This window comes from Solanum dulcamara, chromosome 10, assembly GCF_947179165.1.
Source record: "Solanum dulcamara chromosome 10, daSolDulc1.2, whole genome shotgun sequence".
Lineage (NCBI taxonomy): Eukaryota > Viridiplantae > Streptophyta > Magnoliopsida > Solanales > Solanaceae > Solanum > Solanum dulcamara.
The window spans coordinates 35,997,765-36,023,717 of NC_077246.1; the positions used below are offsets into that span (position 1 = coordinate 35,997,765).

General features: G+C 36.4%; 1 protein-coding gene across 7 annotated transcripts; it reads left to right on the forward strand.

The window, feature by feature from the left end:
• Positions 1-1,122: 1,122 nt before the first annotated feature.
• LOC129871739 (uncharacterized) lies at positions 1,123-25,818 on the forward strand. 7 transcript variants are annotated; one of them, XR_008762306.1, is made up of 14 exons: positions 1,123-1,569; positions 5,513-5,824; positions 7,907-8,089; positions 9,770-9,905; positions 10,590-10,924; positions 11,167-11,296; positions 11,937-12,065; positions 12,195-12,239; positions 13,632-13,708; positions 14,270-14,366; positions 14,451-14,540; positions 14,640-14,690; positions 15,869-16,151; positions 25,398-25,477. XR_008762306.1 is itself a non-coding variant. In XM_055946714.1 (14 exons), the coding sequence occupies exons 1-13, from the start codon at positions 1,271-1,273 to the stop codon at positions 15,950-15,952; spliced, it is 1,968 nt and encodes a 655-aa protein (XP_055802689.1). In that variant the 5' UTR covers positions 1,123-1,270; the 3' UTR covers positions 15,953-15,976; positions 16,086-16,151. The 7 variants fall into 7 exon arrangements, 5 of the variants coding, with proteins under 5 accessions (XP_055802689.1, XP_055802690.1, XP_055802687.1 ...); XM_055946714.1 differs by lacking the exon at positions 25,398-25,477 and having other exon boundaries at positions 15,869-15,976; positions 16,086-16,151; XM_055946715.1 differs by lacking the exon at positions 25,398-25,477 and having other exon boundaries at positions 15,869-15,982; positions 16,086-16,146.
• The last annotated feature ends 135 nt before the right edge of the window (positions 25,819-25,953 follow it).

Consider the following 25,953-nt stretch of genomic DNA (forward strand, 5'->3'; position numbering starts at 1 on the left):
ACTAACCCTCCGATGGGAGAACCAATTACCAACCCGAACTTAACCCATCAAAAACCATTTTTAGGAAGTAAGTCATTACAGTAAATGCTAAGAAATCAATTCTAAACAAGTAAAATATCGAGCTCCCCTGAACTCATTCATTTGTCAAAATCATCTGCGAAAAAAATAATCGCCCTAGAATCTCAAAGTCATAGTACAAAAACTCTACCTTAGTTTGAAAATAAGGGGATGCACCTCAAACAAGAAAGCAATAAATTAGTCTATGAATGTCTGAGTCTGAAAAAATTAACAAAGAAACAGAAATAATCCATGGCATCCCAGAAGAAGTAGCTCACCCTTGGATTCAGAACAGTACATCTCACAACTAAGGTCTCGTATGGGCCACCCGAATATGTCCTGTACTCAACAAAAAAAAGCAAGTGCATTATCAATAAAAAAACCACAGTGTATTGGTAGGATTATCGGCCAGTTCCAAGATATGAAATATGAACAGACAACCACAACTTAGTAAAAAAGATAATATACAATTTAATCACAATTATAGCAAAGCCTGGACTCCAGTCCTTACCTTGAATTGATAAGCACAATAGACATGAAACAACCACAACACAACAACCAACTTGATTCTCTCATGGAACCCACACAACAGTTAGTTGCATTAAATTGTGACTGACACGCTATAGAAGGATTTACCCCACCATAGCGACTTGCATGAAGACAGATTCTCGAAAATCTTTTTCCAAGTCCCCATTTTGCAACACACCCTCGAACCTTAACGTTCTAAAATAACCCATTCACGCCAAATTCGATATCCGGAGTTCTACTAACCCGATTTCAATTTCAAAAGGTCCTATAGACTCGCAACGACTTAAATAATAGAAAATTCAACCCAAGCGTAGATATTAACCCCAAACTTTTCCTAGATTGAACTAGACTTCACCTTACTCAAATTTCGTGTGAAACTGGCGTAGCCTAAAATTTTAAGTTAATACACAAAAAGTTTTCTAACTGTAAATTTTTTCAATAGTTGATTTTATCAAAACAATCAAAGGGGTCTTTACATACCTGCAAAGAGTTTTTCATCAAATTTTATTTGGTAGAAAAATCTAGAAAATTGGTCCGTTCCTAGTTTTATTTGGATAAGTTGGCACATTAGAAAAAGAAAGAAGATTCTGATGTCAAAAGAAAAGTAAGGCAGAGATTGGTTGTATTATTTTATTTGGCGAAAGTAATCCGTTCCTCCATTCGTCTTTCTGAACTACTACTACTCATGTCTCTGCAAATGAGTACTCCTCTGCCTTTTCCGCGGTCGTCATCTCAGTTCTTCACAGCGACTAGTCATGTCCCTAATTGCTCACCACTTGCCGTCAATTTCCTTCCTATTGAAGCAAAACCTACCTCTACCAGTAGCAGCAGCAGTAGTGCTTCACCTGAGAATGAAGGAATTTCTGGAATTAAAGTGCCCAGGCAAAGATATATTGCCGCTTCTAAATCGCAGTTGTTGGATGCCATCGGTACCACTATGTTTAACTCACCTGATGAAGCCCATCAATTTCGCCATGTATCATTGTACGTTTTGCTTCTTATGTCTTTCCATCTGCATAAATCACAATCACTCATGTACATTAAAACTAATTCACATGCTGCATTTCTTTTATGGATAATGCTCCTACTTTTTAAGGTTATTTTTGTATTCACATTGGTGGGGTGGGGAGGGGTTACTGTTGGGAAAACCTTACTTCATTACTTTATCCACCTACTACTTTATCGATGGAGAGTAGGGGAGCTCCCTTTCATTTATATAGCTGTTTGTTCTCTAGCGTGTTTAAGAAAGTGTAGTATTTTGTACGCACGTGAGAGGAGATATCCTCTGTTGGATGCCTATTCAGAGAGCTAAGAGCTCCTTTTATAGTGGAGAAGAGTTCAACTGCCCATTACTTTTGTAGGTGAGGTAAAATGGAGTCTTATTCCCAAGAAGCTCTGTTTTTCATGGAGTGGCTGTGGAGCCTTATTCCAAAGAATGGGGGAAAGACTCCTCAAGTAGTTATTCCTCCTTGAATTGGCATTCAACTTAAATAAGTGATTTGTGGGAAGGATGGCCTATATCTCCCGTGGAGAATGTGATCCACAAACGTTGTTGCTTACATCTCTCTTCAAAAAATCCTAACAGCTTCGTGGGGTATGGAAATTAAAAATGTTAGCTAATAACAACTTAGAAATAGCCATGTCTAAAGATTACTCTTCTATACTTTTAGGAATAAGAGCCCGTTTGGATTGGCTTAAAAAAAGTAACTTTTATGTATGAAGTGCTTTTAGAACTTTGAAGTGCTAAAAGTTATTTTTATAAATAAGCAGTTGAGTGTTTGGATAAAAGTGTTTATGATGTGAATTTTAGGGTTAAAAGAATAAAAAAAGGTAGTTTAGGAATTTAGTTAAAATATAAGGGATATAAAAGTAATTTCCATGGTCAAAGAAAATGACTTTAAGCACTTTGGAAAAAAAAAGTTAGAAATCCTAACTTTTCATTTTTGACTGACTTTAAGAACTTTATGGCTTAAAGTCAGCATTAGGCAAACACGTCCAAAAGCTAAAAAGGGGCTTTAAGTTGGTTTTGACCAACTTAAAGCCAATCCAAACGGGCTCTAAGTTAAAAATGCTCTCACGTTTACCGAGGAAAACTCCTCCAAGATTTCACACCTCTGGAGAGGCTTTTTCGGGCAATCTTTCCCAGAATTAATTAGGTTGCTAAGCATGGGAGATAATATGATATACTTTGCGGTGGGTTTCAAATCTTACAACATAACAAGGATTGAGTCAAGACCTGATACTTGGTACGATTGGGTAGAAAGTGGTTGCAAAATGATGACTAGAACTAGTTTCATCCAGAAGACAATAGAGGGGCTGGCTTACACTCTTTAAGGTGGCTTCCAAAGTGCTGGGATATTCTGTTAGGAGGTGGAAGCTTCATGACCATTTCACTGAGTTCTTTTGTTCGAGGAACTTTAGCAAATATGGTAGATATATAAGTATCATTAATATGAAAGATCAGAAAAGAGCAGTAATCATCATTCCTAAGAGGGGATTCAATACGGGCTACATCAGAACTCAGAAGCAACATCAACAACAGAAAATTAGGGCCACCTCGATGATCAACAACATCACATTTGGCATTTCATTTTTGGTAGATTCTAGCTCTAAATTCTTGCGTTCTTGTTTTAGTTGTAAGAATTTTGTTTTGATTTTGATTATTCAATAAGATACCATAGGTAAACAGCCTAGTAGCCTTTAGTTAAATTAGAAAAAAAAAACCTTACTTGATGTCCCTGTTTTCCATTTCTATGAATATAGATAAAAGAGTGGATGCTCTGAGAATGAATTTCATGTGGCAAGGCAACAATGACATAAAAAATCCACTTGGTTAAATGGGATGTGCTAACAGGTAGTTTGGTAGTAAGAAGGCACGAGGTCTGGGAATAAGGAACCTGAAAATCCCAAATCAAAGTCTAATAATGAAATGACTTTGGAGACTTGCAACTAATGAGCAATTACTGTGGAGTGATTTAATGGGGATGAAGTATGGTGTAAAATGAGGCTTTGAGCCTAACTCACACCCCAAAAGTTATCTCAAAGGGTGGAGGATTGTCTAAGTTTTATATGGTGACCATCCATCTCATTAACTACCGATGCGCGACTTTTTTCATTCTTCAACACCCCACCTCACGCCCAGAGCTGGACATCTGGTTCGTGGACAAATTTTAATTTAGGGGCCCAACATTGCGTGAGATGCATCCCGCACTGATACCATGTAAAATTAGATTTTGGGCCTAACTTACACCCCAAAAGCTAGTCCAAAGGGAGAAGGATTGCCAAGCCTTACAAGGAGACCACCGATCTTATTAACCACCGATGTGAAACTTTTTTCGTTCTTGAACATATGGTATGGAAAGTAATTAGACAACCAAATCTGTTAAAAACCCAATGGAGTTAGTCTATAGAAAGCTAGCATGAAATAGGGATTGGATGGCATGAAATATTCTTTTAAGAGCCAATTGGCTTGGCTAAACGACACTGAAACAGCTCTACAACCTAAACCAGCAGCAAGGTGCAGCAGCCGGAGAGGTCTGGACGAATCAAGGATGGAATTTAAGCTTCAGGATGTTACTGAATGATTGGATTTTGAGATACTTACAAATTTCTTCAAAACCTTGGACAATTTAAAGGACACTCAACTTTTGAAGATGGTATAACATGGTAAAGACATAGACAAGGCAAATTCTCAGTGAATGCTGCTCATAGGGGATTCAATTCATCCAATAATCAAATTGGATGTTGGCCTTGGAAGCTATTCGGAAAGTTAAAATTCCACATAAAGTTACTTCTTTGGTCTGGCTTCTGCCAAAATAGGCATTCTTGACTCACGATAATCTCACCAAAAGGGGCTACCAGTTATGTCCTAGATGTTATTTATGTGAAGAAGAGACAATGACAATCAATCATTTGATTTTACATTGTAAAATTACTAGTCAATTATAGAGGATGTTTATTAATATGAAAGGACTGATTTGGGTAATGCCGGGGGAAGTACTTTTAGTACGGTAAGACTAGAACAAATATGATAGTCATTCCATCCAGAAAGAAAGATAGAGGATTGTCCCAACTTGTATTTGGTGGACAATGTGGAGAAAGAGATAAATCAAAGACGTTTTGAAGATAAGTGTAGTTCTACCCAGAAGATAAGATGAAATGCCTTGTCTTGTTTTATTTTGGTGTAAACAGAATACATGGAAGATTTGGATACCAAAGGTGTCGAGAAAGATGTGCTTCTTCACGTGGTTAGCTCCTAGAGGGGTGATTTTGATGGTAGAGAACCTTAGGAAGCAAAAGGTTGTCCACATGAGCTGGTGTTTCCTTTGTAAGGAGACGGGTGAGGATGTGAATCATATTTTATTACATTGCAAATTAGCGATGGGGTTATGGGAGTATATGTTCACATGAGTTGGCGTCCCTTGGATAATGCCAAGATCAGTGAAGGAGTTGATGTTCAATTAGAAGAGTGGAGCTAGGAGAAGAAGGCACAAGGTGTGGAAGGTTACTCCTCTAGCTCTAATGTTGATCATTTGAAAAGAGAGAAATAGGAGAGCTTTCGAATGGCTGGAGATGAGCTTTGCTCAGTTGAGGAGTAGTCCCCGATCCCTTATTTTCTTTTGGTGCATCCTTGTAGTTCCTGTTTGTATAGAGGATTGGGTCTCTTTTGGAGAGAACCATATTTTGTGAGTCTCTCCTTTTTGGTGTATCTTTTGATACGGCCAAGTTGGCCTTGTTATTATAAATGAAAACCTTACTTGATTAAAAAAAAGTATGTTTCATGAAAGTCAGAATCCTAGTGACTCTCTTCTACAGTTGTGTAAATCATTTCCCCTTTTTTTCTCCTTTAAAAGTTAGAACATTAATTGTTAAATGCTTTTTGATGTTCAGTTTCTGATTTGTGCTTATTGAATTTCTGTAATTGCAGATGCCTGGACCTGATTCTCCATGCTGAACACAAAATTATCTTAGAGGAAATGCGAGTTGAATATGATCGCTCTCATACGAATGATAGTATTAATAATACTGCTGTTTCATCTGGTCAAGAAAGAAATTTTACGCCAAATGGAAGGGGTTCTAACATTGTCACAAGTGATGTTGAGAAGGTTGAAAACATATATAAATATGGCAGGGACATGGAACTGAAGAATCTATGGACTTCAGGTTCTAATCAATTCTCAGGATCTCCCTATGTTTCTTTTCTCAAATTTGTCAACAAAGACTCTCTTGAGGAGTCTAGGTATGTTGCTGTCTTCTGGAGTTTTGTGTAATATCATAAAGTTCAATAATTACTGTGAGAATAATGGATAAAAATATTATTGAATTGTGTATTTACATTATTACACTGAGCCCTATTTGTAGATACTACATGACAATCCTTCTCCAAGTAGGATACTATATATAAGTTATATTCATATCTTATTCAAACACTCCTCTTAGAGTTGGTGCATACAAGTCATATGCATTGAACAAATGTAATGAATACGAGGATCAACAAGGGACTTGGTGAAAATATCTACAATCTGATCACTCGACTTCAAAAATTTTGTAACAATATCTCCGGAGAGTGTTTTTTCTTTGGTAAAGTGTCAATCAATCTCAATGTGCTTGATATTCTCATGAAATGCCAGATTTGATGTGATATGAAGGGTCGCTTGGTTATCACACACAAGTTTTAGTTGACTGATTTCTCCAAATTTTAGCTCTCTAAGCAACTGTTTAATCTAAACTAGCTCACAAGTTGCTACAACCATTGCTCGATATTCTACTTCTATACTAGATTGAGTAACCACACTTTGTTTCTTACTCCTCCACGACACCAAATTACCTCCTCCTAAAACACAATATCTGGATGTAGAACGCTTATCACAAGGTGATCCTGCCCAATAATGTCTGTATATCCAAAGATCTACTCATAACCTCGATCCTTGAAGAGTAGTCCTTTACCTGGAGCTACTTGACATATCTCAGAATGCGAACAACTGCATCCCAATAACTAGCATAGGGAGAATCCATAAATTGACTTACGACACTTGCAAGAAAAGAAATGTCAGATCTAGTCACTGTGAGATAATTCAACTTACCAACCAGATGCCTATATCTTCCCGAATCACTAAGTGGTTCCTCCTGTCTAGACATGAGTTTAACATTCGGATCCATAGTAGTGTCAATGGGTCTATATGCCACCATTCCAGTCTCCTCAAGAATGTTTAAGCATACTTGCATTGCAAAATAACTTTAACTGATCTGGACTGAGCAACCTCAATACCTAAAAAATACTTGAGTCTGTCGAGGTCTTTAGTCTGAAAATGCTAAAAGAAATGTTGCTTTAAATTAATGATACCACCTTGATCTTTGTCGGTAATAACGATATCGTCAATATAAACTACCAAATAAATACACAAATTTGGAGCAGAATGTCGAGAAAACGCAGAGTGATCAACTTCACTACGAGTCATGCCAAACTCCTAAATTACTGTGTTGAACTTATCAAACCAGGCTCGAGGAGACTGTTTTAGACCATAAAGTGATTGGTGCAGTTGACACACCACGCTAGCCTCCCCTTGAGCAACAAAACTAGGTGGTTGCTCCATATAAATTTCCTCGTAAAGGTCACCATGGAGAAAAACATTCTTAATGTCCAACTAATAAAGAGGTCTATGTCAAGCAACAAACATAAATAGAAAAAGACAGACAAATGTAATTTTATCCACGGGAGCGAAAGTATCACTATAATCAAGCCCAAATATATGAGTATACCCTTTGGCAACAAGTCGAGCCTTCATCAATTTGGTCTTCCGGACCAACTTTGACTGCATAAACCCAACGACAACCAACAATATGGTGTATCTTGTTTCCATCGAAAAAGTTGGTTGTGGGAATTCTCTCAAAAAATATGGTGTATCTTGTTGTTTGCCGAATTACTTTCCTAATTATGTTTGTCTAAAATCTTAGTCTTATAATGGAAATACAGAAAAAATGAAAGAAGCTGAAGAAACATGAGGAAATTTGATATGGGTTTAGACTGCTTCAAATTTAGGCAACATGACAAAAGACAGGGACAGATCACTGACGATTTTATTAATAAATGCTTTAGAGAAATGAGAACTATGTGAACTTAAAAACAGTGCTTTGTTGAGCTGAAGCAAGAGATCTATGATAACAGCAAAAATGATCAAACCTATACATCAAATATCTATTAGAACTCTTGCAGTATTTAATAGTATATGCTTTTGCTTTTTTACACCGGTGTTCTCATGATAACAATTAGTGGACATTGATTTTTCTTAACTATATGTGACTTACCATCTGAAATTTCCAGTAGAACTGCCGTTTCCAGTCGCTTTCAACATGCTTTCCTGCAGCTCCTTTCCAATGCTGGATTTGAAGAATTGTCTGCTAGAGATCTAAGTCTGACATCTGCTCTAAATACTGATTATCTTCTTACTTTGCCAATATCTGTTGACTGGAAGAGTGCATTTCAGTCCAGTGCCATATTATTCAGGTTCGTGTAGTTTTTCTGAAATAGAAGAGGCTCTTGTTTAATTTAGTTGTTAACCACATACAAAAGGGCTCCTTATATAGGAGCTTTTGGCTGTACAAAGTATGAAAATTATTCTTATTTCTTTATCCAATTAATATCTTGACTTTCAAATAATAAATAATAATATTTTACATAATAGTCTTAATGATTTTTCTGGACTTTCTCCTCATCCACACCCCTTCAAGGTGGTGTGCAATCTGGGTTTCACGCTCCAAAATGGAATGAGACGTTATTGGCACCCGACACCTTCCAACTTGCTGCAAGCAAACTGATTTAGTGTAGAAACTGCCCACCTCGCCCATGTATCTCAACAAAAACAACAACATACCTAGTGTAGTCCCACAAAAGTGGAGTCTGGGTAGGGTAGAGTGTACGTAGACCTGACCTCTACCTTGCCCTTGTGTCTCAATTCATTAATTTATTCTACGACAACAAATAGATTTTGAAAGTGTGGTACAAAAGTAAATCTTCTTTTTTTGATTGAACTTTTAGAATAATAAGTGGCCCTTTATGGGCAAACATTCCCTTTAAACATAACGACAAAAATGTAAGTTATTCGCAATGTCAAGGAATATGGTAACAGGCTCAATCCGACTATACAAAAGAATGGAATACTCAATGTGCTCCCAAGATCCAGAATGGGCTCAATAATAGTGGATGTGAAATAGGATCCTACTCTTACGTGGACCGCCCTGCTACTGACCAATGCCTGAAACTGACAGAAAAGTCAACATTCAGAGAGGGAACTCAAAATCAAACTCTGATAACTCGAAAAAGGGAAAAACAAAGAGCAGAAGAATGTCCAGAAATCGATGTTCAGGTGGGTTCAACATCCAAATTCTACTGCCATGGGAAAAAAGAAAGATCTTTCAGAAACAGTTGCTTGAAGAATCAGCAGCAGAAGAAGTGGTATGGTGCTGTTGGAAACTCACCTGAAAGAAGTGGTTAGTAAAATCTAGAAAATAAAGAGAAGTTTGGCCTGACCAGTTGCATAAGTTCGCTTGTCAGCTGGAGAAGATACTTCTTGTTAAAGTCTACATCAGATGTACAGGGGCAACTAATGAATCTATAGAGCTCGTGATCCACTATTGCCTTATGGTTTTGGGTTAAATGCTCAAATTCTTTCACATGGAATCAGAGCCAACTTTTAGAGCCCTTTTGGATTGACTTAAGCTGTTTTTAGCTTTATTGAGTGTTTGACTGGCCAATTTAAAGTCATTTTGTGCTTAAAATAAGCCCCAATAAATAATTGAGTTTGTTTGGATGGACTTATTTTAAGCAGCTTATAAGTTGAAAACAGCTTATAAGTCAAAAAAAATAAGTTGGGATGCACCTACTTGTTTTTTTAAAACTTATAATCAGTTTTCAACTTATAAGCTGCTTAAAATAACTCCATCCAAACAGGCTATTAGACTAGTAAGTCTGTATTCAGAGTTCACGTATGAATCCCAAAGTTGGATTACAATTGTGGGAGGGTTTTGAGATATTAAAGTTCTAAATGGAGTATAGGAGGATATCTAATGGGGTTTACATTGTGGGAGGATATCTGTTGAAATTCCTATCTCATTACACTTTCCCTTACGCCTCTTTTTTTTGACTTGTTTTCTTTTTTGTATTAAATTCATGAACATTTGCATGCAGGCGTGGTTATGCAACTGAGAGGCAGAAGGGTTTGCTAATTGTTGAAAAACTAGATTACTTGCAGTCAAAGTTTTTACAAGGAGTTTTCTCTCTGATAGTCAAACCTCTAAAGAAAGTTAGTATTTGGTTGACTGAGGTATGTTGGTACCGGTAAATCAAAATTTCCTTTCTGTAGAGATAAACTGAAAAGTTTCTTTCTAAGGGTCCTCAATATTTATTGGGAGGGGAAATTTTGTTGGTTTGGTGGTTTTTCTCCTGATTACATATGAACCTGATTTCTTGGATTTGATGGCCAATCACAATTATAGATTTCCATGTATCTCCAAAAGAATTGGAAACATTAACCAAGTTAGGGCGTTTTCTTTAAAATGAGCTTCTTCAAATCTGCAAAAAGAAGCTAAACAAAAAAAGTTATTGAAAAGCATATATCTGTGGTCAAATGAACATCATTTCAAATATTTTACTCAGACATTATCCTAGATCAACTGGATTGCTTTAATTGAGACAGATGACAAGATTACTAGAAATCTGAAAAGTCATGTGCTAGGAAAGCAGCAAACAGTGGCAGAATTAGGCAGCACATGTAAAGGCTGCTACCAACTAATTCTCAAGCTCAATCATTCTGGTCTTTGTTTATTCATGATTACATATATACTTGAAACCATATTGATTGATTTATGATGAATTGATGATAATTCGACTTGATGTGATATAGTATTTTTTGCTAATGCATTCAGTGCTTTGATGTAGATGTGAAAATTTCCATTGATTTTGAAGGTCGTTAGAATCATTCTAAGATTTCTATCTATTCTTGAGCCAGGTTTTGGAAAGATCTATTACAAAAGACGATGCTCAAATTTGGGCCAAAAAAATCAAGCTTTGCTTGAAACATTTTCCGATTTTCCAGCAAACATCTAGTGACAACCAGCACAAATCAAATAAGCCATTTGAAGTTGACACATTATCAGAAAATGACTTTCCCCTTTCGAAAGCTGCACAGAATGCAGTAGCTCGTTATGAAGAAAATCTTTCAGCAGCTGGGCCGCGTGGTAGGCTTCTAAAAAAGCTGCTGGTGTTGATTGGAGTTCTACCTTCAACACATAAACAGCAAGTTGAGCTTGAAATAGATGTCACTGAAACTGAGTCTTATTTAAGGTTTGTCCACTTGAGTATTAAATTATATCTTGCTGTGTGACTGAGTGTATGTATTCTAATAAGACTTTCATTCGATCTGATGTGTAAGAAAAAACTCATCTTTTACCCCAATCTGTCGAAGTTTTTTTTTTGTTGTTATTCTTGCTACTGCTGCTGTTATTATTTTCTATGGTTAAAGAATGAGATTTAAATTTCATTGATATTTGAAATGACTATGTCATCAAAGAGAATCTTCTGTCTAGGCCAATATTTTTGTCGAGGATATCACTTAGCGATATATGGGAACCTGCATCACGCAAACTATGTGGAAATGATTTTTGGAGAATGTTGAGAACTTCTATTTCCATTCTTCTGTCAAAATCAACTCTCCAGGTAACTTCAATTACGTTGAAGTTCGGTTCTCATAGCATATGACATTAATGCCTTACTATCCTCTCTTTGTCCTCATAATTGATGAAGCACAATGAATATCGTGGTTTTGCACCATCTTCAATTCAAACTACTTAAAAGATATTACAATTTATTCTGTTTCCACTAGTCTTCCTTTTTCCTTTTCTTTTGAGATTGCCTTGCCTTTTATCTTATATATTGTTTATAAGCGCCATTCTTTTTTACCACTTATCCAACTGCAAGTCATTCTTTTTCTCTCCATTTCCCCTTCTTAAAACCGTATATTTTTTTTTGACCTTGATTTACTGATTTACTCCTAAATTCTTTCATCATGAACATTACATTTCTTTTGTTGTGGTTAGAATGTTACATCTGACTGTAGTGCTTGAAATAATTCATTGCAACTGTTGCATCTCCTATGTTACTCTGTGTATTGAATACCCTTATCTCTAGCAATAGCAATGGAGTGCTGCACCCTTAAGAGTACTTATGCCTTTAAAACTGATCTTGGTCGAGTAAACTGTCAAAGAAAACATTTAAATACTTATGTATTCATCTTTTGCTAGAAAACCTTATTCTCAGGATCTGCATCCTCATATAATGTGATAGTTGCTTCTTATAGGAGCCAGCTTACCAAGAGTTGATTTTGCTATACATCAAGGGAACTTGTGAAGGAGGTGACACAAATATAGCCGAGTTTCCCTCCTTACAGCTGAAGATCTACGAGAAAATCCCCATTCCAGATCTACCAGTAAATCCTTGAACACGGAATATACTTGATCAACTATTAAATTACTAGAAGTTTATGATTGTATTTGTTCTCCGTGCACATTTTGATTTAGTATGTACTTCAACTTATTATGTTTGTTACTCTTTGTAGGTTGTTTTTCCACACAAGAAGTTGTCTTTCCGCATACTAGACTCGGTATGAGCTGAAATTGAAATTTTATTCCAACGTGAGACTCAACACTAACATCGTTCCAGTATGGAAAAAATGAATTTTCTACAGTTTGATCCTGGAGACTTTGACAATGGTGTTCATCATTTTTGTTGTGTCTGCATTAGTGCTGCTTTTTGATTGATTTGTTAAGCCAATTTTCAAGTGATCTTATTAATTTGCCCAAATCTTATATTGAATTGAAATGAATTTTGAAAATTGTAATATCGTAAGGTTAGGCAAGCAAGCCTGCTGGTTTTGGGCTTAATACATGCTACAGACCAATGAGTGCTTGATAAGTTTGGTAACCAATACTCAGATTGGATGTTTAATTGCTTATCATAATGCCTTGTACATTTCCTAATTTGTTAAATACGACAAACTATATATAATCCATGACATAGTAATTCATACACCAAAATGCTGCATTAATGACCTTGAGATGAAACCTTAAACTATTACATTTTGGTATCAAGAAAAAGTGGGTGAAAGGAAAGCACACAAGTTCTCATCAGTTGTACCATAGGGCCCTCTAGGACTTAGCTGTTTGTGTGGTGCGGTACGAATATAGATATTAAATTTGGAATTTGGGACGATGTTAATGTGTTACCTGAAAATACGTAAAAGTTAGTATCAATCTTCTTGGATAACCATTGTATTATAGGCATCAAATTTTCTGTAAATTTTAGTTGGTTTCCAAGTGTTGATCTGACATGATTTCTGTTGCCATCTTGTGACATTTTTCTGGGCAGAATTTTAAAGAAAGAAGAATGAAATAGATATAATCCAACACATCTTTGAATTGGATAAATAAATGAAAGATATAAGCACATTAGAAAAACAGTATTTCCTAATGTAGACAGTAAATCAGATATAAGAAAGGCATATCATACAAAACTTAAGGTGGAGTTCTTAGTAGAAAATTCTCGGCATAAGCTGTATCAGATTAGCCACTATACCTGCTTACTTGAAGTCTTTTTCTTTCTCATGACCGAAGTCATTACTTTTATTTGCTTAATTATGTCTTCAATTTTGGGAATTCTAGAGGTCAAATATTAGAAGGAAACCTTAAAAGTCTATATGAATTTGATCACAAACTACTTGTGGAACGAATGCAATTGTCATAGCCCTTTCCACCCCGACCTTATTTGTGTTTGAAGAAGATATAACTATTTTTCTTTAGTCAGTGGACTGAGAATGCTCACTCGTAATACTAATTGTTACCAATTTTTCTTTAGTCAGTGGACTGAGAATGCTCACTCGTAATACTAATTGTTACCATTATTTCATGGAGGTTTCTAGTGTATTGAATGCTGGGGTACTGTTTTTTTTCTTCATATCGCTGCTTATCCTGAAGATATACTTCACTTTTGTTTGTAGGTACGCCTGGACATTGCCTCGGTTCTTGGACTTCTGGCATACTTCATAAACTACAAGTTCGAAAACATGTTTTCACTGTATGATTGGTCAACCTTCTCATGATCTCTATGCAGTTTTCAATCCATGATGTAGTTGTCAAAATAATGCACAGTGTCTTGTTAGGACATTATCTTTTCTTTAGTCTCCCTAACCGACTCAAAATTCTTTTATAAAGAGAGACAAACAGTACTTTTAAGGCACTGCCGTCATCCAACTCCTCTTTTCCTCATCATGGTTCTTAAAATAAGTGTGCTCGGCAAATTTGTTGTTCTGAGTTTTACTTATTTTTCATACATTAGTAAAATCATATCCAACATGCTTATTTGAAGCTTATCTTATTTTTGTCACTATTGTATTCTATTGGTACCTCAGTCTGGTTTTGGTTTAGAGTTAGAATAATAGGTCACTGTACACATGATTTTGACATTTCAAGATTCTCAAACTTGTGGGTCAAATCAAACTTGCATCATCCTCCACTAGTTAGTCATGGCTTCTTTGATGTAATTGTTTTTGTTTGATACTAAAATAATTGTAAGACAACTAGTCTGATTACTCTGTGTGCTTCAATTGCGCAAAGTAACTTGATTATCTGATTACAGATCCGCAATACTTTTAGATGTGCTTGCAGTCAGTGCTCTTGTGATATATGTGAGCCGTGTGGTCTTGGGTTACAAGCAAACATGGGATAGATATCAAGTGAGTCCATCACTTCCATTCTCCATTTCTTTTTATGAAGTTCAATTTTTTTTATGCCTACTCATTTTTTTAAGCTATATTTAGCTTCTGGTCAACAGGACACTTAATGAGAAAACGATAGCAAGTGGCTTTGGTTCTGTTTACTTTCTCCTGGATGCTTCTGAACAACAGCAGGTAACAGAAGTCTCTAACACTTGTTTCTACACAAATGAAGGTAATTGGTTTTCTGAGGAAATTTATAGGCACCTGATTCTTGCATTCTTCCTTTTGCAGTACAAAGAAGCCATTTTGGCATATGCAGTTCTGCTGAAAGAAAGCAGCCAGGTTTTCCTTGATCATACCAATACCCCTAGAGCACTATGTTCTCCTTGTTAATTGTGCTACTATTTTCTTTTCAGTGATCTTTGATTTGTCCGTATAAATAAAATCTTTTTATAATTTCTTATTCTGCTTTCTAAGGTTTTCTTTTCTTTATAGCTACCGGGATATAGTACACTTAAGGGAAAATAACAAGCACAAAAATTCTGATAACTTTATTTTTCTCTGTGCTTCATTTTTTCTACTTGCTCTTTCCTTTCAGATTATTTCACTTCTTAGGATTGATCAATATATACACCAACCCGCACTACCGCGATAGCTTCACTACATAGAGGCATCACCTCTTTTGATATCATCCACTCTTTGCTGTTTGCATCGGAAATAAAATTCTAAGAATATCACTGTTAAATTGCAACAGCAACAGAAAACAAATAGACCCACTTCCGTCTGCACCTTCCATTTTGTATTTCCCACTGTTCTCTTCAGTGCAGCGAAAACTTTATCTGTTTGTTGTTTTCCTTTAAACGAATCCAAATGTGTGATCCTTGACAATCTCGATTGAGGTGCCTAGGAAAGGAAATCTTGGAAATTTGGGCGCTAGTGAGTTAAGAGAGTTAAGCGGTGCCTAATCTCATACTCATGAAACCTTGTAGTCTAATTAAGTCTTCTTCCTATTCTTAGTTGGAGCTTGAATTGGATCTAGAATCCCTGAGGAGTTGCCTGTCCTACAGGAATGAAAGCAATTGAGAAGAGCTGCCTAATATTGTGGTTTCAAGTGCTGTGATCGCTTCTTGGATAATGAACATATCTTAGTGGTGTTCTATGTTTTTTCTTGATTTTGTTCTTCATTCTTGTGATGTCAATATTTTAAAGACTAATTGAATTTCTGGATTCCATCACTTCCTTTAAATGGCATAACCAATAAAGATTTTTACAGAACACTATTATGTGAAAAATGGAAGTATTGCACTTCGGGTGCACTTTGGTTCGATTGACTTTCTTCTCTTTTACATACATGATCATTTAGCTGTACATGAATTACACTATGATAGGAGAACATGGTGATAGGATGAATTGTCAGGTTATGAATTCGGTTGCCGCTTTTAAAAAAAGGGTTAGTGGAATAACGTGTTTTCACTCTGAAAGTTATGAAGCAAGTTTGTAGAAATTTTTTTTGTTTACAGTTGAAGAAGTATGATAAAGCAGTTAGTTGGTACATTGATGCTTTTCACTCATCACAAGTAATCCAAATACTTGTAGCTCCTTAGCTTTACAAGTGAAAGGCCTTGAAGGTGTAGGCACGTGCTTGTTGTTATCACTTAAGGAAATATTTCCAATTAGTTAAAAAATTTATGTTGAATTTAACCATTTGAGATTCTTGTCAAAATAACTTGAATGCAGGAAAGTTGTCCTAGAAATATCGGAGCCAGATGTGAGAAGTTTATTTATGATCTATTGGAAGAAAAGGTAACTTGGTGATTGATTTATTTTGTAATTATATTTTTGGCAGAATGGCCGGGGAGATCCTTATACTTGTTCCGGTTTGTCATCCTTACCCCTCAGCTACACAGTTTTATTTAAACATTTGTATGTGTTCAAAAGTAGTATTTTAAGTCCCTCTGACCATTAGCAAAGTTTGTGTGGCATTCGATTTACTGAGTTGTAGAAAGTAATATTTTGACAAAAAAGTATTAAAATCATAAACAAATAATAATAAATTAAAAAGAAAAAAAAAGAAATTCCACAAATCGTCCCATCTTCTTCTTCTTTCTCTCCTCACCCATCCCATCATGAAACCCCCTTACCACCATCCCACCACCACTAAACAGCCGTCCACTTTAGTTTTCCTATTCATCTTCTCCTGATTCACAAAGAATTAAAAAAAATCACAAATAAAGACATAGGACAAATCAAAGGGACTATCACACTGTTAGCATATATAGATATTGAATGGTGGTTATGGGGGGTTTTACCCTATGCGCACCCAAAGGGTAGTGGCTGTGGGTTTTCCTTATCGTCAAAAAATATTGAATGGTGGTTGTGTATTAGCCTCAGTGATGAAAACCCCTCCGTCGTATTCCTCCAACTTTGCATTGACCTTCGTTGCCTTCTATTTTATTCCTTCAGATTACATCCTGAATTCTCTTCTTTCTTGCCTTGGAAACTCCAATTTTTATGTTTGTGGGTGTTGACATTCAAGGTGATGTCAAAAAATGGGTCCAAAATTATGAGTTTGTTCATGTCGAATTCAGTTGATATGAGCCAGTTGGCATTGATTGTTCTTGAAATTGAAGAGTATGGAAGAATGAGGTTGAAGAGAATGGCATATAAAGCTCTTGAGGAAATAGAGAAGTTATTGGATGTTAACTTGAGTGAATTAGATGTTGAGAATTTATTGTGCGAACAAGTGGAGTACCCTTTTATAATGCTCTGTGTTAGTTGGTTTTGATGATTAAACAAACTCAGGGAACAGGTAAAGGACCTAGTCCCTTTGAGGACACTTTGCTGATAACGATAGCAGACAAATAGTACAAAACAGATCCTGCCAAGTCTATTGGTCTGCGTGTACGCGGTTGAGTCCCTGCGCAGAGGGCCAGTTGTCTAACCAATACAAATCGTCCAACACAATGTATATCATTTATATATGCATTCTTTACAACCATTCTCACTTGGCTTTTTGGAATCATTGAAAAAGGAAAAATCCATTGAAGCTCATGCTCTCAAGAATCTGAAATTTGCTCTTGAAGAAGACAAATGACCTGATAGAGTTATCAATCGTTTTTGTTCTTGTTTTAGAGTTGTAATTTCTTGGTCTTAATCTTGTAAGGTCTACTCCTAATCTATAAAGGAAGCTAGACCAGTTCATTGTTTTTCGTTTCTATTGTTCATCTTGTCGAAGTAACTAGAGCTAGTTATGAAGACTACTTGAAGTCTAAATCAGCTAGGACTCTAGTTAATTTAGGAACCAGTAGAGTTATTGCTTCAAATCTGTAATAGAGTTGTTACAAGGAGAGAAGAGGGATTGTGAGTGCAATTCCTAGATTGCAAAAGTTTGTAGTCTGAATCTTTGGCTTAGTTGTTTCAGTAAAGTTTTGAGTTGAAATCCTGAGGGACATGTCGTGGTTTTTCTCCCTTGAGTAAGGACTTTTCCATGTAAAATCATGAGTCTGATTTTACCTTTCTGTTCTTTAAGTTTCTGTACTGATTTCTAATAAGGGATTCGGTCCCGACTGTTTTGGTAGAAACATACATTCTAACAATTGGTATCAGAACAAATTTTCTCTATCTGGTTAACACCAAGAGAAAGTCCTGTGAAGATGAATGCTTCGTTCAGATACCCCGAAGGACAGAACATCAACAGACCTCTAGTGTTCAAGGGACAATACTTCTTACTGTGGAAAGCAAGAATGGAAGCCTTTATAAGACTATGAACTTTGGACAAGAATTACTAATGGTCCTGAATATCCAATGAAGAGAAATCGTGAAGGTAATGATATGAAAAAGGAAAGGAGTGAATATGAAGTGGATAATTTTAGATTACTGGAAAAGAATGCAGAAGCTAAGCTTGTACTTATTTGTGATCTTGGACTAGATGAGTATGCTCAAGTACTCAACTATACCACTGCAAAGCAAATCTAGGATGCTCTTATAGAAATATATGAAGTGGAAGATAACAATATTGGTTCTGGTTCAATGGTTGCTCTCATGGCTCAATCGGAAGTTGAGGAAGAAGCTGAAGAAGAGGTAACACTTCTTGATCTTAAACAGAACCTGCACACTTAGTCTGTGAAAAAATTGAGAAGTCTTGTTGCTGTATTGATAGATTCAATTATTGAGCTATCAAATGATAAGGATAAAAGTATGAACTGCTCAGATACTTTTCAAGATGAGAATTTGTCTTTAGTTCTACAAATATCAGATCTAGAAGAACAGATAATGGTCTTGGTGACAGAAAATACAAATCTTAATCTTGATCTTAAGAAGTTGAACCAAAATTGTGTTAATGGCAAAGGAATAATCAGTAGTGTACAACTGGAGTTAGAAGGAAAGCTTAGTGATGCCAAAGTAAAGTTGGCTATGATTCTTGATAGAAATGTACAGCTTGAAAAGGATCTTGCTCTGGCAAAAGAAGAACTATTTAAATCATTAAAATGGATTGTTTCTCCAAAGATTCTTGAAAAAGCTATTGATCAAAATAACAATGGTAGGAGTCTAGAAAGTCTTAAAATCAGTCCCTCTTGCAATTCTTGTGGCAAGTATGATTCAAAATTTGGAAATTGGCAGTGTCTTCATTGTGGTCGTGATGGTCATTTGAAGAAGGATTGTCTAGCTTTGAAAAGGTCTCTAGAGAAGGTCTCATATTATGATCAGAAAGTGTTACAGAGAAAGGCACCTTGTCCTACTTCTGAACTTAATCATAAGATGAGAAAAGATACTTTACCTCATTGGAAAAAAAAATCTCTTGTTAACCTTTGTCTGACTATTGGGAATTTAGGTTGAAATGGGTTCCTAAATCTAACAAATAATTTGTGCTACAGGAAAGTGGAAGAAGTAACAAGCAGTGCTGGTTCATGGACAGTGGTTTCTCAAAGCACATGACGGGCAAGAATGAAAACTTTCTCTCACTTGAGGCACTTCAAGATGGAGGTGTCTCTTTTGGTAATGGCAAGAAAGGATACATTTTAGGAAAGGGAAGAATTGGTAAATCTCTCAAACACTCTATTGAGAATGTATACTACATGAACTATTTGAAATATAGTCTTCTAAGTGTCTCTCAAATATGTGACAAAGAAAATGAAGTTAGATTTCGTTCAAAGATGTGTATTGTTACAAATCTAAAATTAGGAGAAGTGATTCCGACTGCTCATAGATGCAAAAACATGTATGTTGCCAATCTGGATACTGCTCAAGGAAATGATCTCACTTGCTTGAGTGCTCAAAGTGAGAGTGTTGATTTGTGGCATAGAAGATTGGGTCATGTAAGCTCGTCACTACTGAACAAATTTGTATCCAAGGACTTGTTTCGTGGGCTGCCCAGAGTAAAGCTTTCGGATAACAAAGTGTGTGATGCTTGTGTCAAAGGAAAACAAATCAAATCCTCTTTCAAGCCTAAGAAACAAGTGAGCACCACAAGACCTCTGGAGTTAATTCATATGGACTTGTGTGGTCCTGTGAAAATTCAAAGTAGAGGAGGAAAGAAATATATTCTGGTGATAGTGGATGACTACTCCCGATACACCTGGACGATGTTTTTGAGATCTAAGGATGAGACATATGATGTATTGTTGATATTTGCTAAGATGATTCTGACAAAGTTGAACTGCAAGATTGCTGGAATCAGGTCTGATTATGAAATAGAATTTGAAAATGCAAGAGTTGATAACTTTTGTGTTGAAAATGGAATACATTGCAATTTCTCAGCTCCAAGAACTCAGCAAAATGGTGTAGTTGAAAGGAAGAACAGAAATCTGGTTGATGTTGCCAGAACCATGCTCATTGACTCAAATCTTCCAAAAAACTTCTGGGCAGAGGCTGTTAACACAGCTTGTTATGTGACCGGTCAATTCTGAATAAAACTCTGTATCAGCTTCTCAATAATAAGAAGCCCAAATTGAGCTATTTAAGAGCTTTTGGTTGCAAATGTTTTGTATTGAACACTAGAAAAGATGATCTTGGAAAGTTTGATCCTAGAAGTGATGAAGGAATCTTTGTAGGATATTCCTCCTCGAGCAAGGCGTATAGAGTTTATAACAAAAGAATTTTATGCATTGAAGAGAGTGTTCATGTGATTTTTGATGAAAATGGTGAAATCAAAGATTTGAAAAGCAGAGATAATGATGAATTGGAAGAACTGTTACAAATTCAGAGAGATATCTTTAATGAAGTCACCACAAATGATGTACATCCTGTCTGTTACTGATGCGACTGAACCTAGACAAGGTGAAGGAACAAATGAGGATATTGAACTTGAAGAGGGACCTGGTCTCTTTGATAACTCTCCAGTGATTAATATTGATCAAACTGAAATGAGAATCTGGAAAATGAGAATGAGGAAGTTGAGCAATCTACTCAACCCTCAACATCCAGAATAGGGTGGAAATACAAGAAGTCTCATCCACTTGATAATCTGATTTCTCCTTTGGATTCTGGAATACAAACTAGATGCAAGACAAGAAATCCAATGGCATTCTCAGCATTTATTTCAAATATTGAACCAAAAAAATCAAGGAAGCCTTGAGGGATGCTGACCGGGTGAACTCTATGCAAGAAGAATTGCATCAGTTCGAAAGAAATAAGGTATGGCATCTAGCTCCTAGACTTTCTGATAGAACCATAATTGGGACAAGGTGGGTTTTTACAAACAAACTAGATGAAAATGGAGTCATAACGAGAAACAAGTCAAGATTGGTAGTGCAGGGATATAATCAAGAAGAAGAAATAGATTATGATGAGACATTTGCTCTTATAGCAAGGATGGAAGCCATCAAATTCTTATTGCCTTTGCAGCTTTTATGGAGTTTAAACTGTTTCAAATAGATGTAAAAAGTGCCTTCTTAAATGGCTTTTTAAAGGAAGAAGTTTATGTGAAACAACCTCCTGGATTTGAGGATGTTGATCATCCAAATCCTGTTCTCAAATTGGACAAGGCTTTGTATGGACTAAAGCAGGCTCCTAGAGCATGGTATGAGAAACTATCAACGTTTCTTCTTGGAAATGGCTCAAAAGAGGAAGGATTGATAACACCTTATTCTTGTAGTCTAGGTTCAAGGAACTGCTCATTGTTCAAGTATATGTTGATGATTATCTTTGGAGCCACTTCTGAATCTCTGTGTAAAGAATTTGCAAACCTTATGGGAAGTGAGTTTGAAATGAGCATGATGGGAGAGTTTAGTATCTTTTTGGGACTGCAGATTAAGCACACCAACTGGAACCTCTACTTGTCAAGAAAAGTACATCAAGGAACTACTAAAAAGGTTTCACATGATGAATGCAAAGCCCATTGATACTCCCATGGGAACCAATCTAAAGTTGGATGCTACTGGAACTGATCCTGCAGTTAATGAAACTATGTGTAGAGGGATAATTGGGTCCCTACTATGTCTAACTGCTAGAAGGCCTGATATTATGTTCAGTGTTGGAATGTGTGCGAGGTTCCAGGCTTGTCCAAAAGGAATCACATCTAAAAGCTGCTAAGAGAATTCTAAGATATTTGGAGAAGACTGAGGACTTGGTCCTATTTTATCCATCGGGTGATTCTTTTGATTTGGTGGGATATGCAAATGCAGACTATGTAGGGTATTCAGGTTGACAAGAAGAGCACATTAGGAATGGCTCATTTCTTGGGTTCATGTCTTATCTCTTGGGGAACACTAAGAAGCAAAATTTTGTTGCTCTCTCAACAATTGAAGCTGAATATGTAGAAGATGCATCATGTTGTGCACAACTACTATGGATTAAGCAACAACTGGAAGACTTTGGGATTGTCACTCATACAATTCCTCTCTTGTGTGGTAACACCAGTGCTCTAAATATGGCAAAAAATCTAGTGCACCACAAGAGAACAAAACACAGATGTCAGGCATCACTTTCTAAGAGACAATGTTGAAAAGGGATATATTTCTATGAAATTTTGTAAAACCGAGGATCAAATTGTTGACATCTTCACAAAAGCTCTGAATAGGGATCAGTTCGAGAAGAACAGACTGAAGTTAGGGTTGCTAAAGCTGAACTGATCTGTGCATTATCTGAAGCTTCAGCTCGCTTTGACTATAATCAGGATGCAGGTATCTTTAACCGTCACTACTTTATTCATGAAAAGTCAATTTGGTACCTTTACAGGTATACACTCACAAGAATTAAGATTGAATAAAAGGAGAACTGGAAGGCTAGAAAATTCAATTCTAAAACAGTGGAAAGGGACCTAGTCCTGTCCCAAGGTTAGTACTCTTTACATTGCTCTATTAATTGATTGTGTGAACCATTGTGATTGCCACATGTCAACTATATATCTTTGAATCATTGTCCAATCAGTCGAAACTAAATTGTTGTTCTTTTCTCAAAAAGAACCTAACTCACTAGTTCAAAGCCTTTCTTTCTTCCTTCAATATTTTCCCCCCTCTCTCCTTGGTCCATCAACACATTGATCATACTCTTAAATATCTCTTCCAAAGAGTAACTGTTAAGCAGTCATTCTCCATGAACACTTTAGTTGAGTGCGAATGTGTTGAGGGAAAAACTGGGCAAGTAAGGAGGATATCTGAATTGTTGTTTGAGCAGGGGCAGTTAAAGCATGACTTGGAAGATATGACAGCACTCTTAAGTGCTAAAAATGCTGAGGTTGCCAGGCTTAAGGCACAGCTAGCTACAGCACAATCAGAGAGACCAGGTTCTTCTGAGTTGCAAGCACTCAAAAAAGAAAATGCTAGCCTTGCAGCACAGGTCATCAGTCTCAAAGATAAATTGTTTCTACATCATGAAAGTCATGCTGATCAGATGTCCCTTCTCCTTAAATCCCTCACCTAAAAAACCCATCCATCTAGTGTCATCCTCTGTTGCCATTTCCCTTTCTTGAACTGATCACAATGATTTCCTTTTCAGTTAGTTTGTAATGTTTTGAATAAGGGCAGCCCGGTACACTAAAGCTTTCGCTATCAGCAAGGTTCGGGGAAGGGTCCGACTATAGGGTCTATTGTACGCAGCCTTACCTTGCATTTCTGCCATAGGCTGTTTCCAAGGTTTGAACCTGTGACCTCCTGGTCACATGGCAGCAACTTTACTAGTTACTCCAAGGCTCCTCTTCAGTTTGTAATGTTTTGAATATTGTCCTTTATTTGTGATGAATGAATGAATGTTTCTGTTTCTTCAGTTAATCTTCCCTTTCATTACTTATTGGCTTGTGCTTGTGTTGCCCTTAGTGGCTTTGATTTTTCTATAATAATGCATGCTTGGGTTTTAGTTTACTCTTGTCCTTTTTAATGATTGTATTGTTGTTTATAGGTGTGGGGTCATTGTACTTTGATTATCTTATTTATTTATAGTAGTTAATGTCTCTTTCTTTTCGTACTATTCTACCATGACTTTCTCACTTTTGTTATTCTTTGTTTTCATCTTGTTTTCGATATGCTTGTCCCTATCTGACCTTTTATCTTGTTTTCCTCTCTTGAGCCGAGGGTCTTTCGAAAACAGCCGCCCTACCTTTCAAGGTGGGGGTTAGATCTGCGTACACTCTACCCTTCCCAGACCCCACATGGTGGGATTATACTGGATTTGTTGTTGTTGTTGTCCTTTTTAATGATGTCAAAAAGGGGAACATTGTTAGCTGATGATAGGAAAAGGAGAGTTTGGTGAAAGGGGGAAATTCATTTCTTGTTTCTGTTACCTGGATATTGGTGAAAGGGGGAATATTGAATATTTGGCTAGGGAGATTTGCTTCTGGCTCTGGTCTTAGGTGATAAAGCGAGAATGTTGTAAAGGAGTTTGCCATCATCAAAAAGGAAGAAATCGATAATGCTCAGTGTTAGTTGGTTTTGATGATTAAACAAACTCAGGGAATTGGTAAAGGACCTGGTCCCTTTGAGGACACTTTGCTGATAACGATAGCAGACAAATAGTACAAAACAGATCCTGCCAAGTCTACAGGTCTGTGTGTACGCGGCCGAGTCCCTGTGTAGAGGGCTAGTTGTCTAACCAATACAAATCGTCCAACAAAATGTATATCATTTATATATGCATTCTTTACAACCATTCTCACTTGACTTTTTGGAATCATTGAAAAAGGAAAAATCCATTGAAGCTCATGCTCTCAAGAATCTGAAATTTGTTCTTGAAGAAGACCAAGGACCTGATAGAGTTATCAATTGTTTTTGTTCTTGTTTTAGAGTTGTAATTTCTTGGTCTTAATCTTGTAAGGTCTACTCCTAATCTATAAAGGAAGCTAGACCAGTTCATTGTTTTTCGTTTCTATTGTTCATCTTGTCGAAGTAACTAGAGCTAGTTATGAAGACTACTTGAAGTCTAAATCAGCTAGGAGTCTAGTGAGTTAGGAAGCAATAGTTATTGCTTTAGATCTGTAATAGAGTTGTTACAAGGAGAGGAGAGATTGTGAGTGCAATTCTTAGATTGCAAGAGCTTGTAGTCTAAATCTTTGGCTCAACTGTTTTAGTGAAGTTTTGAGCTGAAATCCTGTGGGACAGATCGTGATTTTTCTCCCTTGAGCAAGGAGTTTCTACGTAAAATCTTGAGTCTGATTTTACCTTTCTGTTCTTTAAGTTTATGTATTGATTTCTGATAAGGGACCTGGTGTCGATTGTTCTGGTGGAAGCATACATTCTAACACCCTTGTATTGTATGGATGTCTTTTAACTTGGAATGACCTTGTTTTCTAAGATATTGAACAGATGGGGGAAGAACCAAATGAAGGGGATTTCCTAGAATAAGTTTTAATTTTATTTTGAAATTTCTTTTTATTCATATATATTTTTTCGTTCTTTAATATTTGTTTTATTTGGTAAGTGATGTGGATCTGATGTGTCATCCATGTCAGTGCAAGTGAGGGACATTCATTCTCGGAAGGGCTTAAAATATTAGTTTTGAACATGTACAAGTGTTTGAATGAAACTGTGTGTAGTAAAGGGACCGAGATGATGAACTGGAACAAATACAAGGGTGTCCCGTATATATATTTCCATCTTGACACTCATGCATTATGTGCAGGTTGAAATGCCTGTAGACAAAGCCATAAGTACATTGGTGAGGCTGGGTATTGTAACGCAGGATTCTTTAAATGGGCACACTGAACTGCAGGCAGTCCCTTGCTTCAAGGCATATGAGATTCTTAAACAACACTGGAATAGCTTGCTCGGCTAAGTTTTGCTGCATACAAAATTGTACAATTTTAGCTTCTAATTCTGAAAGAGTTCAATGAAAGTTGGTAATGGCAATTTCTACAGAAAGTTGCTATTCTGTAAAATTAAGTATATATTTGGCAGTTTGAATGCAAAAAGAGATGGTGTATCTATACTACAATTAGGAAGAATGAATTGGACGAATAGGCCAAAGAGGCTATGACTTTTGAAGAATTGATTTTGGCCTGATAATTATGGTTGGATCTCCCATTTACTCAGTTGGCAAGCAATACTCAATGTGTATAAATTTAATGTGTGTTAGAGTTCTTGTAAACACTTCATTCATGGTCGTTATTTTGAAGGTCAATAGATGTACTGCTGAATTTTAAGGTCAGCTAAACGAATTTTTTTAAAATTAAGTAAAA